At 44.2% G+C, this 16037-nt stretch overlaps 2 protein-coding genes across 2 annotated transcripts in view; one reads left to right on the top strand and one right to left on the bottom strand.

Moving 5' to 3' along the window:
• LOC126198816 (myogenesis-regulating glycosidase-like) overlaps window positions 1-16037 on the top strand; it is a 297131-nt gene that overhangs the window by 122681 nt on the left and 158413 nt on the right. The gene's annotated exons all lie outside the window — the stretch shown is intronic.
• LOC126198817 (myogenesis-regulating glycosidase-like) lies at window positions 5957-15325 on the bottom strand. Its single transcript, XM_049935388.1, has 4 exons — window positions 15181-15325; window positions 11468-11902; window positions 9553-9709; window positions 5957-6269 (listed from the first exon to the last, which is right to left on the bottom strand). The coding sequence occupies exons 2-4, from the start codon at window positions 11513-11515 to the stop codon at window positions 6070-6072; spliced, it is 405 nt and encodes a 134-aa protein (XP_049791345.1). The 5' UTR covers window positions 11516-11902; window positions 15181-15325; the 3' UTR covers window positions 5957-6069.

Raw genomic sequence — 16037 nt, forward strand, 5'->3', positions numbered from 1 at the left:
CAAACACGTGCGCCGCGTAAGCAAGCAACTGTAGTGAAATCATGCCCGCGGTGTGCAGCTAGACATTCGCGTGAAAATTGCCCGTCACGCCAAGCTATTTGCTTTTACTGTCAAAAGAAAGGACATGTTCAAAGTGTTTGCCAGAAAAAGCTTAGGTCAGACAATCACAATAATTCCAGGCCCTTTGCTTCGCGCCGGAATCGAACCCAGGACAATCAGGCTCGTGGACCTTCGCCCATGGACATTCATGTAGTTCATTCCCACCCGTCCAGTGACACTTTAGCTAACAGTGACTGTGTTAGTCCCACAAACAGAGTGCGTCGACGTCGCCGAAAATCCCGTAAAGTCGCAAGTGCTTCTGTACCTGTATCAGTTCAAATTGCATGTGACAGTCGCTCTTGTCGTCAGCAGGACAATAAACTTTTTGTGGACTTAGACATTGAAGGCAAAGTGATACCCTTCCAGCTCGATACCGGAGCTGCAGTTTCATTGCTCAATCACGACACGTACAAACAACTGGGCAAACCGCCATTGCGTGCCGCAAATGTTAAGTTACATAGTTACTCTGGACAGCATATACCTGTGTTAGGACAGTGCAGCCTTCTTGCAACATACAAGGGACAAACGAAACTTGTTTCATTTTACGTTCTTCGTTCTGCTACTGCAGTGAACTTGTTTGGTTTAGATTTATTTCAATTGTTTAATATGTCTATAGTAAATCAGGTCCTATTCGTGAATCAGACTGTGCCTTCCGCCAGTGTTTCTAGTCTTTGTGAAGAATTTGCAGACATTTTTGCACCGGGCCTTGGTTGCGCTAAGAACTATGAAGCGCATTTGGAACTGCAAGAAAACGCGCAACCGAAATTTTTCAGAGCGCGCAATGTTCCCCACGCATTGCGTGATGAGGTCGCCAGAACATTAGCCGATTTAGAATCTCAAGGTGTAATTGAACGTGTGCAGGCTTCTCTCTGGGCCTCACCCTTAGTAATTTTGCCAAAACCTTCCGGTAAACTGAGACTTTGTGTGGACTTCAAGGCAACAGTGAATCCACAACTTGTGACTGCCACTTTTCCTTTGCCCCGCCCGGAAGATCTTTTTGACAAACTGTGCCCGGGAAAATATTTTTCAAAATTGGACCTAGCAGATGCGTACTTGCAAATACCTGTGGACGCAGAATCCCAGCGCGTCTTGGTGGTAAACACGCATCTTGGCTTGTATCGCTTCAAAAGACTGCCATTCGGGTGTGCATCCGCCCCTGCTTTGTTTCAGCAATATTTACAAACTGTTTGTGCGTCGGTCCCTACTGCTGCGAACTATCTGGACGATATTGTGATCTCAGGAAAGACAGAAGCCGAACATTTGCAAAATCTCCGAACATTATTTCAGGTCTTGCGTCAGAATGGTCTTCGCTTGAGGAAGGACAAATGTGTGTTTTTTGCTCGGGACTTACCCTACCTGGGGCATGTCATAAATGCCCAAGGTATACATCAGAGTCCAGAGCACCTCCGTGCCATACAGGAGTTGCCTTCGCCACGGGATGTTAAACAACTACAGAGTGTGCTGGGTAAAATTAATTATTATGCAAAGTTTGTGCGCAATGCTTCTTCCATTTCCGCTCCGCTTCATCGCTTACGCCGTAAAGGTGTTCCGTTCGTCTGGACGACGGAATGCGAACGCGCCTTTCGCCAGTTGAAATCGGCGTTACTTTCAAATACGTGCCTTACGCCATTCGATCCCCAGAAAACCCTTTTGTTGATGGTGGATGCATCGGATTTCGGGATCGGTGCTGTGCTTGCGCACAAGGATGGCTCGCATGATCGCCCTATTGCCTTTGCGTCCAAATTGCTCTCATCTGCGCAAAGAAATTATTCACAGATAGAGAAAGAAGCTTTAGCTCTCGTGTTTGGTGTTACAAAGTTTCACGATTTCTTGTATGGTCGTCACTTTACCATCATCATGGACCACAAACCTTTGACATCGCTTTTTCATCCGACCAAGCCTGTACCTCCACGTACAGCGCAGAAATTCATTCGCTGGTCACTTTTTCTCTCGCTGTACCGCTACGATATCTTGTATCGGTCCACTGCTAAGCACGGAAACGCTGATGCGTTGTCCCGTTTGCCTGTTGCTGAGGATAAAGCATTCGATTCTTCCGAACTTGCTTGCATGTTCATTGATTCGGAAACCCATGACGTGGTCGAATCGTTTCCGATTGATTTTCGTCGTGTAGCTCCAGCCACAGCTGCTGACCCTGTCCTTGCTACTGTTTTGCGTTTTGTTGCTACGCAATGGCCCTTGTCAAAGTCACGGATCGAGGATCCTTTGGTTCGCCGTTTTTTTGCCCACAAGGAGAGACTTTTTGTACGACGTGGTGTTTTGTTGTTGCGTTCTGATAATGATCAGTCCAGAGTCGTGGTCCCACGTTCGTTACAGTCCTCTGTCTTAAAGCTTCTTCACCAAGGACATTGGGGTATAGTGCGTACGAAACAACTTGCTCGTCAGCACTGTACTTGGTTCGGAATCGATGCGGCGATTACGAATATGTGCTCTTCTTGCGTGGCGTGTGCCGAACAACAATCCGCACCGCCGCGGAAATTCTTTGCAGGGCCGAAAGCCACTTCCCCTTGGCAACGCTTGCACATCGCTTTTGCTGGTCCATTCTGGAATGCTCGATGGTTGGTTGTGGTCGATGCTTTCAGTAATTTTCCTTTTGTTGTCCAGATGTCTTCTACGACGTCTGCTGCCACAATCCAAGCCTTGTCTGCTATCTTTTGCATTGAAGGTCTTCCGCAGACTATTGTTTCCGACAATGGCCCACAATTCATGTCCGCAGAATTTCAGTCCTTCTGCGAGGCCAATGGTATTCAACATCTGACATCCGCGCCGTTTTCGCCTCAGTCAAACGGTGCCGCTGAACGATTGGTCCGGACTTTCAAGTCACAGATGTTGAAATTGAAAGAGTCGCATTCTCGGGAGGACGCTTTGTTGCTCTTTTTGTCTTCGTATCGCTCTCAGCCCCGCGATGGTCGCTCGCCGGCTGAATTGCTCCATGGTCGTTCTCATCGCACCTTGATGTCTTTGCTGCATCCGCCACATCAGGTTCCTGTGCAGCGGCAGACTCCTGCTTTTGCTCCTGGCGACGTTGTCTATTATCGCACCTATCGCGGTTCACGGCGTTGGCTCGCAGGGCGCATTCTTCGCTGCCTCGGCCGCGCGATGTATTTGGTTTTGGGGGCCTCTGGTGAGGTGCGTCGGCATCTCAATCAGCTGCGCCTCTGTCGTCGCCTGGGTTCTGCCGCTCCCCGTCTGCTTTCAGCGACGGAGCCGTCCGGTCAGCGTCTTGGGGACCCATCTACTGGCTCGTCTCATCCCCAGGTGTTACCGACGCTGCCTTCCCTTTTGCCTCATGGCGTCGCGCCGCCGCCGCAGCCGCCGCCGGCGCCGCCCGCAGTGGACGCATCGCTGCAACCGCCCGGCGCCTCCCAGGGTCACGCGCCGCCGCTCGCTTCCCGTGACCAGCCGTCCTCCGCCATGGACCTCTTGCCCGCTCCGGACCAGATGTCGTCATCGCGCGTCGGATTCCCCGACGCAATGGAGGTTGACCCTTCGGCCCCTCCTGTCTCATTACGGGCGCATACACCGCATGTTGACGTGCACCCTGGACTAGGTTTTCAGGCGTTTCCTAGCTCCCCTCGGACCGAATGGCCGGGTGCGGGTGGCACAGCCTCGCCTGTTGTTAGGCTCCCCACCTCATCGCATACGTCAACATGCGGTCCTCCCCACGGCGGGCGGAAGCCTTATCTCACGACCGTTCGCCGATTTGCGGGGGAGGAATGTGGTGTCACCGCTAGACACCACACTTACTAGGTGGTAACTTAAATCGGCCGCGGTCCTGTAGTACATGTCGGACCCGAGTGTCGCCACTGTGGGATCGCAAACCTAGCGCCACCACAAGGCAGGTCTCGAGAGTCTGAGCAGACCTCGTCCCCAGTTGTACGGACAACATAGCTAGCGATTGGACGTGCTAAGCCTTGCTCTCATTTGCCGAGAGATAGACAGTAGAATAGCCCTCTGCTAAGTTAAATGACGACCACCTAGCAAGGCGCCATTTGTATCAGTGCCAATAGCTTACGAGTATGCAGGAGAGATGTATTCCAACAAGAGAATAAAGTTAAGTATTAAAAAGGCTACGTATTTTTCTTTAGTGCATTTATAAGTCTCATGTTCCAGACTTCACGCCCGTCTGCGTTAGCCTTGCGTGCCCTATCGGCTACAGCATTGTGTCTGGGCTGTATGGTCTAGACACAACAACTTGTATTTTCCTAAGTACTTCTACACATTGTGTGTCAGTGCCTGTGTCTAAATAACTTGTATTATTATTACTATTTATTTTGCACCTGTGGTTGTTGCAGTGTGTAATGCTTGAATTTGCAAGTAGCTAGTTCACTGGTAATTTTATATGCTCGCCCATAATGTTTAGAATGAAATTTTCACAAAGAGGACAAATAAAAACGTTGGATGCCACGGTGCTTTGCTAAGAGTAGATGTTTCTGGCAATCAGCAGTTAGCGTTGTGCCACAAACATTTCGAAACGAGCCATTACGTGTGTGAGCTTCCGATGTAAATGTCTTACACGACACATACGTAAGTAATAATATCTATCGCCTGTGGAAGAAGGAACGAAGATAGAGTTCAACGTCCCATCGACCTGAGGTCATTAGAGATGGAACACAAACTCGGAATGTGTCAAGGATAGGGAATGAAATCTACTGTGGCGTGTTAGAGGGACCATCCCGGGATTTGTCTGGAGCGGTTAAGGTTCAAAAATGGTTCAAATGGCTCTGAGCACTATGGGACTCAACATCTTAGGTCATAAGTCCCCTAGAACTTAGAACTACTTAAACCTAACTAACCTAAGGACATCACACACATCCATGCCCGAGGCAGGATTCGAACCTGCGACTGTAGCGAAGTATCATCAAGAATACACTATACAGCTTGGAGGGGGTAGTGATTTTCTTACAGAAACCTGAAATTTTGTAAGTTGTTATCAAATCTGTTATGTATTTGGGAGCAGATAGTGAATGATGCATAGACGAAATTTCCCAGTAATCATCCATTTGATTTCTTCCATCCTTGTAGGCAATTTTCCCCTCTCAACATCACCCACAGGATACTGTGAAGGGCAAAAATTACGCATAGAAAATACTACTGACGAATCTGAGCAACTTGAAATTTCTAAACGGAGCAACCAAGTAACTGAGGATGTCATTAAATACTGTGAATTCAAATATACAATTCTCGTATCGGGATACAAGGCAATTTTAATGGAACATTATAGTGAAGACGAAATGTTTCATTAAGTATCCCAGACACAGGCATAAATGTGCGAAATCAATAAATTATAAACTTTTGTTAATGTCTTAGAGTGTGGTTTGCCAGGCATTTGCCTCTAACATATTTTAACAAAATATTGTTTCCCAACTGTCTCTTAAAGGAACTGATGAGAATCCAAAGCATTTATGGTGACTGCACGGACCTACACAAGAAGGTTAGTTTTGTAATGGTGCTGCTAGCAGCTTGCGTTACTGAGCTTCGAGACAAGTCTTCAGATACTAATGTAGTATTATTTCAGGTAAAGCTCGTATATCATTTCAGCTATCTTGTCATATGTTGTCACTTTCTCCGTGTATTTCAGTTGCGAGGCATTTCCTCACTTTCCTATGCACTCTTTGGAGCAGTGTTCATCGTTGAAATCGTACATTCTCTTAATAGAAGTTAATTTTGCTACAGTACATGTGTTACTTCTTGACATAAGCAATCCATACGTCGAAAACGTTTGTTTAACGTGAGAAGTGTCTATACACATTAAAAGGATATGTAAAACAAAGGAGTGAGACTAAAAGAGTGTACAACATAGTCAGCAACTAATGCATGTATTTAAAATTTGCCATTATATAATTTTCCAGCTGTAATGCTTCAACGTGACATTCTTAAAAGGCTGTGGTTGTTATTATCCAAACATTGCCTTCATATCTAAGATGATATCGGGGATTCAGACGGTGACGGCTATGATGAGGTGATCCTGGTGAAGTAGGGCAGCGTGTTGAGAGGCGCCGGGTAGTCGCGGAGCCAGGTGGGGCCCTCTATGGTGGGGTGCTCGGGGTCCACCTCGTCCCGCCAGCTGCCCTTGGGCAGGTAGATGTCTCGGTCGGTGTTTTTGTGGTAGATCACCGGCGCCACAAAGATGTCTTCGCCCAGAAGGAACTCTGCACAGAAAGGGAACAGCTTGCCACTCATACTGTGCAAATAATTGCTGCGTATTGTAACTTGTAGGGAAATACACAAGTGAGAAAATAATGATTAGAAAATTTTTGTTAATGAATTAAAAATAATAATAACCCATGTTTATGTCCTGTGAGAGCTTCCCGAAACCTCTCACGGACGATATTGCATTAATATATCAAATTCACCAATTAGTAACTTCCACTTTAAAGTCCTCTCAAAAGGAAAGACGTGGAACAAATTTATGCCAGATAGGTGTGCTACATTTTCCGGAAACAATATTTAGCGTGTAACATGAGCCAAGGACAAGATGTAAAAATTTAGGATAGTGTTTAAAATAGTTTTTTCTGCTAGTTGGTACACAGCTGAGGAATATCTAGTTATTCATTCTAACTTGTCTCTCTTAATGTACTTAGCAGACTCATTTGTTTGACAATCACTTATTCAGTCACACCTTCATTTATCATCTTCGGTAGATCACCTCAAGAAGAACAGACATGAAGTATGTGCGGTGGTTTACACTAACACAAGTGAAGCGACCTGTAAAACCATAATCTTTAATATCTTTATCTGCACATTGCTTAATGTTGTTGATATTTTACGTCATCTAGTATAAACTTGTAAACAAGAAGGAAGAGTGCTCTTTTTAAATAGCAAACGCATCCTCAATTGTATTAAAACTCTGTTGTTTAATTTATGTAGGTACCACAAAATATACGCCATTGCACTGGTATTTTTCAAAGAAAATAGTTACTTTCATCAATAGTAAAAGATGCGCGATTTCTATACCCAACTACATGTCGTACATTTCCACAATAAAAATTAAAAAGGGCCAGATACGTAACCCCTTCACTAGATAATCAGATAATGTGTGAAAATAAAAGATAATGAGGTTTGTTGTAAATTTCTTTCGAAATGCTAGAGTTACCCAAACTCTTGCTTAATCGTACAGAGGAGCTGGTTGCATTTAGCAGAATGGACCTGTAAATCTCTACAAATACATAACATTTACACGACAATTACTTTGTCCCAAATGCTGTAATTGTGCCATTCAAAGTTCAGCAGAATCTGAATGTTCTTTTCAGCAACAATAATCTATCAGGAGACAATGTACTCGGAAATAAACGAAAGAACTGCAGTATCTGTAAAGGGAATGAGAGAAATTGGAGTGTAGACCAATACATTAGTTCTTAGGTCTGCAAAACATGCAGAGCTAAACTCTAATATGTTATCTACTTTTGACACCACATTGATATCCAGCTGGAGTTTACACACAAGTGTATCAGTCGTTGTACGAACACTAGTGTCTACTTATGGAGCTACCAACACAGTTTTGCATATGTGAAAATGGATTAAAGAAGTGATTGTGAGAATATGGCATGAATTGTTTGCTTCGAACTAGTGCTGTAGAGTTACTGTCTCCACTGATATTAAGGCTGATATTAAAAGTTCAGTTGTTTTATTATGTCGTCGACGAACACGAACCTTTTTAAACTGTCTTTAGGAAGGGAATATACCAACTGATGTTCTTTAGTGTTGTCTGTTGGAGCCATATACGGAAAAAACCTGTAGAATGAGCATGACGAAAGGGAACTGAAATAATATGGGTGATACCGTCTAAATGAAACAGCTTGTGTGACCCTGGATGCTTATATTCGTTGCACATATCGGGGTGTCACAAACTGAATTCGTGTCCTGACCCAGAAAAAGTACAGCCGCCATACAAGATGAATAAGAATCAATTTCTACTACAGGAGTTTAGAGCAGGGTGAAGAGTGTAACGTACATTCTGTCCATATGCACTTCATGCATTTGTGTTATTAGTATCCTCTCTATACTCTACGTTGTTCTTTGTGGGTAATGCATGTGTCAGCGGCGGAATGTGGACTGAGAGTAAATCGAAGAAAGGCGAAAGTAATGCGATGCAGCAAAAATGAGATCAGCGAGGAACTTAATATCAGGAGATCACGTAGAAGACGAAGTGAATGAATCTTGCAGGCTGGGCAGCAACATAAACCGTGGTGGCAGAGCAAGGATGTCATGAAAAAAAAAAGACTAGCATTGGGCAAAATGGCATTCATGGCGTAGAGAAATCTACTAGAAGTATTACAAATAGGTCTTAATTTGACGAAGAAATTTGTGACAAAGTACGTTTGGAGTACAGCACTGTATGGAAGCGAAGTACGGACAGTGGGAAACGCTGAACAGAAAGGAAGCGAAGCATTAGCGATAGGGTGCTACAGAAGAATGTTGAAACTTAGGAGGAATTGTAACGTAAGGAATGAGAGGGTTTTCCGCAGAATCAGTGAGGAAAGGAGTATATGGAAAACACTGACAAGAAGAAGGAGAAGTATGACACGCCATCTTTAAGACATGCAGGAATAGCTTCCATTGCGCCAGAGGGAACTGTGGAGGTTAAAAACCAAGACAGAAGTAGGAATAGACCTAGAAAATAAATTAGGACTTAGCTCGTCATTGCTACTCTGAGATGAAGGGATTCGCACAGGAGAGTAACAGGCTGATGACTCGAGATGGAAAGTTTGGTACAGGAGAGTGACAAGACTAATGTCTCCAAGGAAAAATAGGCAAGAAAGACCCACTAGCTGATTCATAGTAGAAACACTGATCTATAGACAGGACATTATCTCAAATGTTGTGCCTACTAAAGTGGTGAGCTCCTCCCATTCATAAAAACTGCCCGTCCTGGCACTTGGTAACAATCTGCTTTGAGACTAGGAAAAGTTTAACGCTCAATTCGAATCTGAAATTTTCTTACAGCAGTCAGTTGCTTTTTCTCGCCTAAAAATAGCAATGCCACCAGGACATTAAGATTAATTTTAAGTGTTAAAGCGATGATCAAGTTTTCTCCTCCAAGAACTGTGAAATGGTCAACTTTGTTCATATCACTGCAGAAGAAATAGAATAATCTGCTGAGAGAGAGACCAAACAGAAACTAAGGTATCAGCCAACAGAAGTCTAATGTGCAGCAGATGACAACAGCGCCTTGCAAATCAGATTTAAAACACTTCGTAATTCACAGAATTTTATCTTAGATCTGGGAAGACGCTTGCCCAATCACCCCGGCTTTAGAGAGCTTCACAGTTTGATTGAATTTAGATGTATAATGCGTTACATTTGCTTGTAGGTGATGTACATTTATTGTGAAAGTATGACAAACAAATCTGTCACGCAAACGTGGTGAGTACTTTAGAATGCAGGAAGGCAGATAACACACACTGGTGGGACAGAGAAAGTCTGCGCTGGTACCTGAGTCGATGGTCTGTGCCGTGGAGTCTGTGGGGTCGAGCCACCAAATGGGCAGGTTGACCGGCGTGCCGTCCTCCACCGCCTTCTGCATCAGCTCCAGGATGCGCGGCGCGTACTTGGCGTGCAGGTCAGTCAAGTTGCGGGCGATCTCCAGCGTCTGCAACACGGTCGCTAGTGACAGCCTTCCGTAAAGTGTCTACCTGCTGGAAGTAAACCTTAGGAAGTACTCTGGAGCTAACGAGAAGTCTCGCTCGATTTTTATATTCTCATTTGAAATTTAGATATCTGTAAAATCTTCAGTAAGAGTGACACTTCTCTGAAGAGATCAATGAAACTAGTCTGACATGAGGAATGGCTACATCTTCTCAAGTTGGCTCAAAGATAATAACGCCTAGGTGCTATCAATACCATTTCCATACGCGACGCAGTATCACCGCAGTCAGAAGAGAACAGAGTTTATTGGGCTATCCACAACACCGCTTTTCTCTTGTAGACTAGCCGAAGTTGTCACAACTGCGGGCCGCCAGCGTAACTGGCAGTCTGTACAATTTTTTGACGTTTGCAGACGGCATCAAGTGTACAGAAATTTTCAACTGCGGCTACTTAGCCAAATAATACACACCTCCTGCCCTTCCCATTAGTTTCGTTTTACCAAATTTGCAACTCCAGCACGAAAACTTCCAGAATCAACTGCTTACTGTGTCCATCTCCAGGTCTTCCTCTACAATTCTTGCCCCACAATTCGCTCAAGTACTAAATTGGTGATTTCTATATGTCTCCAAATGTGTCCTCTCAATCGACCACTTCCATTAGTCAAGGTATGCCATAAATTTACTTTCTCCACTATTCAGATCAGTACCTCTTTACGTAGGTTACATTATCTACTCATATAATCTTCAGACCCCTTCAGTAGCATCACATTTCAACGCTTCTGTTCCCTTCTTGTCTGAACTGTTTATCTTTCGCGTTTCACTTCCGTCCAAGGTTACGCTCAAGACAAATACCTTCAGGAAAGATATCCTAACACTTAAAATAACTGACGATGTTTTTCAGAAATGCTTTTCCGTCCATGGATAGTTTGCATTTTATATCCTCTCTCTACTTGATCCGTCATGCTATTTTACTGCCCAAATCTCAAAACTCATAGTGTTAATTTCCCGTTCCCTAATATACTTTCCGCAGCATCACATGATTTAATTCGTCTACATTCTATATCCCTTGTTTTGCTGTTGTAGATGTTCATCTTATATCTCTATTTCGAAACACTGTCCATTCCTTTCAACTGCTCTTCCAAGTCCTTTGCTGTCTCTGTCAGAATTACAATATGGTCTATAAACCTCAAAGTTTTTGTTTCTACTTCCTGAACTTTAATTTATTTTCCAAATTTTTCATTCTTTTCCTTTACTGCTGGCCCGATGTACTAGTCGACTGTACACCATTACGAATCATTACTTAAAGTTCATGCCCCTCGAGTCTTATAACGGCCGTCTGGTTTCTGTTCCGCTCCCTGTATGTCACCCGTAATACGTTCAGAATTTCGAAGAGTGTACTCCAGTCGATATTGTCAAAAGCTCTCTCCATATCTACAAATACACTATCGTCGCTTTGCCTTTCCTTAACCTAGTCGTTTCTTCTGCAGTCTGCAGTCAAACATAAAAGATACTGAATGTAATTCACAACTACGAAGGTGACAGCCTTAAGTACATTAGTAGCGTCCAAATAGATGGCTGAAAGCCTGCAATTGGTCCCGAGTCACTCGATACCTCGCATGTCAACGTGACACGTTATCTATTTAAATTGTAATTCGAGAACAATCCACAAGGGAGTCCAATCACAAGCAAGGAATTAGCTGATTAGCGGGCTATTACTAATAGAGGAAACAGAAGAATGCATCTTGTATTAGGTGTGAACGCACCTCGTTGTCGTAGTCCCACGGCGTGTAGGAAAATTTCACAACAGGCATGAAGACTGTGGCTTCCAGCTAACGCAGGAACAGATCGCTGGATGCCGGCTTGCCGTTCTGAACTGAACCGCCGATCATTTCCGGCAGCACGAAGGGGTGTCCGACCAGGTTGATCTGCAGCAGCTTGGGAATGTGCGTGTCGTAGCCGCCGTGGCCCGACCAGGCGTTTAGCACGATGTCCATGAGGAAGAAGTTGGGCAGCTTCTGGCTCTCCACACCCGTCTGTATCGACACCATGGAGCCGAACTGGGCGATCGTCTGCGCGAATGCGTCAGAGTAGGCTATCGGGCTGACCTCCTTGGGCTCTATGTTGGCCGGCTGCGGCAGGTAGTCCACCTCCCCAGCGGTGAACTCGAATCCGTCGATACCAGACTCGTTGCGAAGCGCCTGGGAACAGTGAAGAACCAATATATTAGGAGACAAAACGGAAAAAGCTGACCTACCTAACATCGTGTTGGTCCTTCTTTAGAGCCCAATACAGCCCCTGTCATACATTCGATACCTCCATAGTAGGTTTCGAGAGGTTCGTGCCACCAGATCTCTGCATTCAGTGCCCTACAATTAAGGATCTGTGGTTGGCGGACGAGGAAGAGACACCCGTTAGCGCCACAGAAGTGATCCAGCAGATCAGGCGAATCTTGTGGCCAATACATTAAGGGGGGTAGGACGTCAAACCGGCAGACTTGGAGCAGGAGAGGCACCACAGGACATTTTATTTTCTACTGTCTACAATTTTACAAATAAATTCATAAAACTTTGTCAGCTTGACCAGGAAGGATTCAGGATTCGCACTCATAGCAGTGAAAGTGCAAAAACATAACAAAACAGATTTTTGTTAGCTATGAAATTTCATCATTTTTTCACTTACTGTTGGCTGCATTTGTTGCTGTAGGTACATTTTTCTTCACAAGTTTCTTTGATGAATTTTGCACAGCATACAAACCATACTTACAGGTGTATGAAACACTAGAATTTTCCCAATCTATTAAAAACTGTGGTGGAAATTGAGATAATTAACTATAAAATTTGATTTTTTTCTAAACATAAAGTTTAAAACGTAACAGATCATTCATTTTTTCATAAATTAAATAGATTCTAGAGTTTCAGACATCTGTAAGTATGGTTTGTATGCTGTGCAAAACTCATCGAACAGTCTCTCTTACTTATGAAGAAAAGTGTACCTACAGCAACAAATGCAGCCAATAGTAAGTGAAAAAATGATGAAATTTCACATGTAAAAATAATTATTTTGTTATGTTTTTGAACTTCCGCTGCTACGAGTGTGAATCCTGAATCATTCCTGGCCATGCTGACTAAGTTTTATGAATTTACTTGTAAAAGTATAGACAGTGGAAATTAAAATGTCCTGTGGTGCCTATCCTGCTCCAAGTCGGCCCGTTTAACGTCCTACCCCCCTTAGCGTGAGTTCTGTACCATGCACCTCAGGTCACTACAGTGTGGTATTGAATATGTTACACAAGCATACAGGAGGAATGCCATCGCCGTCTGGGAAGGTATAAGGCTTGAAGCAGTTCTATTCACGAACGAGCAGCTGTTAAATGGATTAAGGCGTATCTAGATCTGGAGACACCCTTCCCAAGTGTAACAAGGAAAGTAATTCACCTGCCCATTTCAGACGTTTCCTTTGGTCCACAGTGTAATCTCCACGATCTGTTGCTAAATCTGAACCTCAGTACGAAGGATGTGCAGACGTCAGGAGCCACTGGACATGGAGATAACTCAATGGCAACAGTTGAATATTTGTGCCGGACCGCGCCTCGAATCTGGATTTCCGACGTTAGGCAATCTGTCGCTTTAATCGCTCCGGCTATCCGAGCATGCTCTACGATCGATCAACATTCTCAACTTATCGCACACTACTGACTAGCAACCCTGTCCATTTACCTCATACACAGCTTCTTGCATTCCTGCGAGAGGTTCAGATCCTATTGAGCATCGGCACTAAGGGTATCATAGTAATGAACCTCACAGATATACTACATAATATGAGTAGACACCATATACATTATTATATATTTATGCCAACAGGCGGCATACAATTGGGCTGTTGTCGAACGCATGCTGTCTGCTTTACGAAGCCCTAAAATAGAAAGTCACTTGGCATGAGACCAGAAGGGCTCCGTATCCATTTATAAACATGTCAGACCAGACACCACTTTTTTCGAGAAAACGGCAGTAAATCTCAGTATTTCGGGGGAGGTTCCGACGGTAGGCGCAAATGGACAATGAGGTAACTCAATGGTGAAAGCTAAAATTTGTTCAGGAGAGGGAAAAAGGCAGCTGACGTCGTTAGCTCTGTCGAAATACAGATGTCTGTGATCTTGTCTTATATGATATCCCCATGAGAATGCGCAGTGGGTCAGAACCTCTTGCGACGATGTTCCAGGATGTTCCGTAAAGAACCGGAATGTTCCGAAATGTTCGGGAATAGTCTGGAACATTTTGGAAGATTCCAGAATGTTCGGAAACATCCCTGAACATTCCAGAACACTCTCGAGTGTTGTGCAATGTCCAGGAAGATTGTGGGCTATTCGAAGGCTTTTTGGTGAGTTCCTGAATTTGTCACTGTTGGGGCTACTCCGAATATCAGTTTCGTATTAGTTACAAAGTTAGGAACCGAAAAAGTAGTGTAGTGTGTGAATAAAAACACACAGTGAAGCGTGAGTAGTTAAAATGATACGGTAACCAAATATAAATGGAAACGAAAATGTGAAAAGTGTGTAATTATACTTACGGCAGTTGTTAATAAAAAGTTGATTGCATTTTTATATTAGGCAGTGTCCAAATTTCGAAGAAAAGGAGATCTTACCAGTTGTGAGGCTAAACGGCGAAAAAAAAAGAACAATGAAGAAACGAAACAGACGAAGAGCGCCAAGCACATTTAAGTTCCCAACGAACGACGATAAGCAACGTGAGAAGCAGAGAAAATGAAGAACAACGAAATGAGCGGACTGGAGAAATATGAATTGCCAGAAAGTAGTGCAGTGAGTTAACAAAAACAAACAGTGAAGTGTCAGCGAAGTGGTACAGTGACTGAATATAAATCTTACTAATCAGGCGACCGGCCTTATAGAACTCAACAGTGATTTCTGCAACATTGCCACTCTTGAGGACGCACTCATCGACCAAATTTAACATAATATGGTTCACGACTGTACTAATCCGGACGTGCTATTTGGTAACTAAAAATAATATTGTCGACGTTATCAACTTTAAGATTAAAAAAAAATATTCCCGGTGAAGAGAGAATATACAAATCGAACTACACGATGGTAAAAGTAGAAGAAAATGTGAACTTCCTTATAGTATTTCTAAACTCTTTTCCAAATGCCACGAGTGCCATTAAACTGCCTTCGACTTAAAACTGGGTCTCCGATCATACTACTCAGAAATCTCAGCTCACCAAAACTGTGTGTGGGAACAAGGATGATCGTGAATCAGCTATCGAATAACATCATGGAAACCGAACTTAGGACTGGGAAGTACAAAGGACACACAGTATTTGTCCCAGAACACCACTGATCTCAACTGAATTGCCCTTGCAGTTTAAAAGACTCGAATTCAAAGACTCCAGTAATGTAGAGCAATACGTTCTAGTAGATCCCGCTTGCATAACAACTACATACGTTTGCTTATATACTCACCAAGAGTCGGTTCGTCCACCAGGATACTGCATCAGGATTGGTGAAGTCGACAGCGCCAGCAACTTCATTCTGAAACTTGGTCTCGGTTTTACCATTCGCGTTGGTCAAGAAGTAGCCTTTCTCCAGTGCCTCGGAGTAATACGGCTCACAGCCTTTGTTCACAAAGGGATGATTCCACAGCACTACACGGAACCCCAGATCGTGAAGATCGTCAATGAGCTTCTTTATGTCGGGAAACTTGGTGGTGTCAACCGTCTGGCTTCCGTAACAGATTTTAATTAATTTCGATGTGGCTCTTGTTGAAACCATGGGCAATCACCTCGTTGGCGAGTTTCCGCACCGACTCCTCATTAGTATTTTTGCCGTATCGGACCAAGGTAGCCCAAACGGGACTCAGCACCATGGAGTCGTCTGGGATTGCAGTCGGCTTGCCTAGGTAGTTTTGGACCGCAAACTCGTGGGCCTCCCTGGCGTCCTCGAATGAACACAGGTCCCACTCCAGCAGGTTGTCGGCTCGATCGGCTGGATAGGGAGACTTGTTCTCAGCAGTAAAGCAGATAGCATTTACTGACTGGTTTGTATTCTGGTTGATGAAAAGAGGGACGTTCGAATGAACGTAGACGAATCTGCCGTCGGAGAAAAGCCAGTAGCGCACGGCAATACCAGCTTGTATGCTTTGGTCTGTAATGTACGGGAAGTTCTCGTACTTGGTATCCTCGATGAAAAACTTTTGCTCTCTCTTCTCGATCCCGCCATAGATGTGGCTGGTCAAGTGGTTCTGACAACTGGTGAGCACCGTCTGGGGTGTGCTGACCCACTGCCGGACACCGAGGCAACGACCTTCTCGTCCTTGGCGC

Source organism: Schistocerca nitens, chromosome 8 (genome assembly GCF_023898315.1).
Source record: "Schistocerca nitens isolate TAMUIC-IGC-003100 chromosome 8, iqSchNite1.1, whole genome shotgun sequence".
Taxonomy (NCBI): Eukaryota; Metazoa; Arthropoda; class Insecta; order Orthoptera; family Acrididae; genus Schistocerca; species Schistocerca nitens.

What these genes read in the sequence shown, in the direction of transcription:
- LOC126198817 (XM_049935388.1), bottom strand. Translation starts at nt 11,515, where the DNA reads ATGCCTGTTGTGAAATTTTCCTACACGCCGTGGGACTACGACAACGAG. An exon ending in CGTGGGACTACGACAACGAG is followed by an intron (nt 9,710 to 11,467) that starts GTGCGTTCACAC and finishes ACCGTGTTGCAG; the next exon opens with ACGCTGGAGATCGCCCGCAA. An exon ending in GGCACAGACCATCGACTCAG is followed by an intron (nt 6,270 to 9,552) that starts GTACCAGCGCAG and finishes CTTTCTGTGCAG; the next exon opens with AGTTCCTTCTGGGCGAAGAC.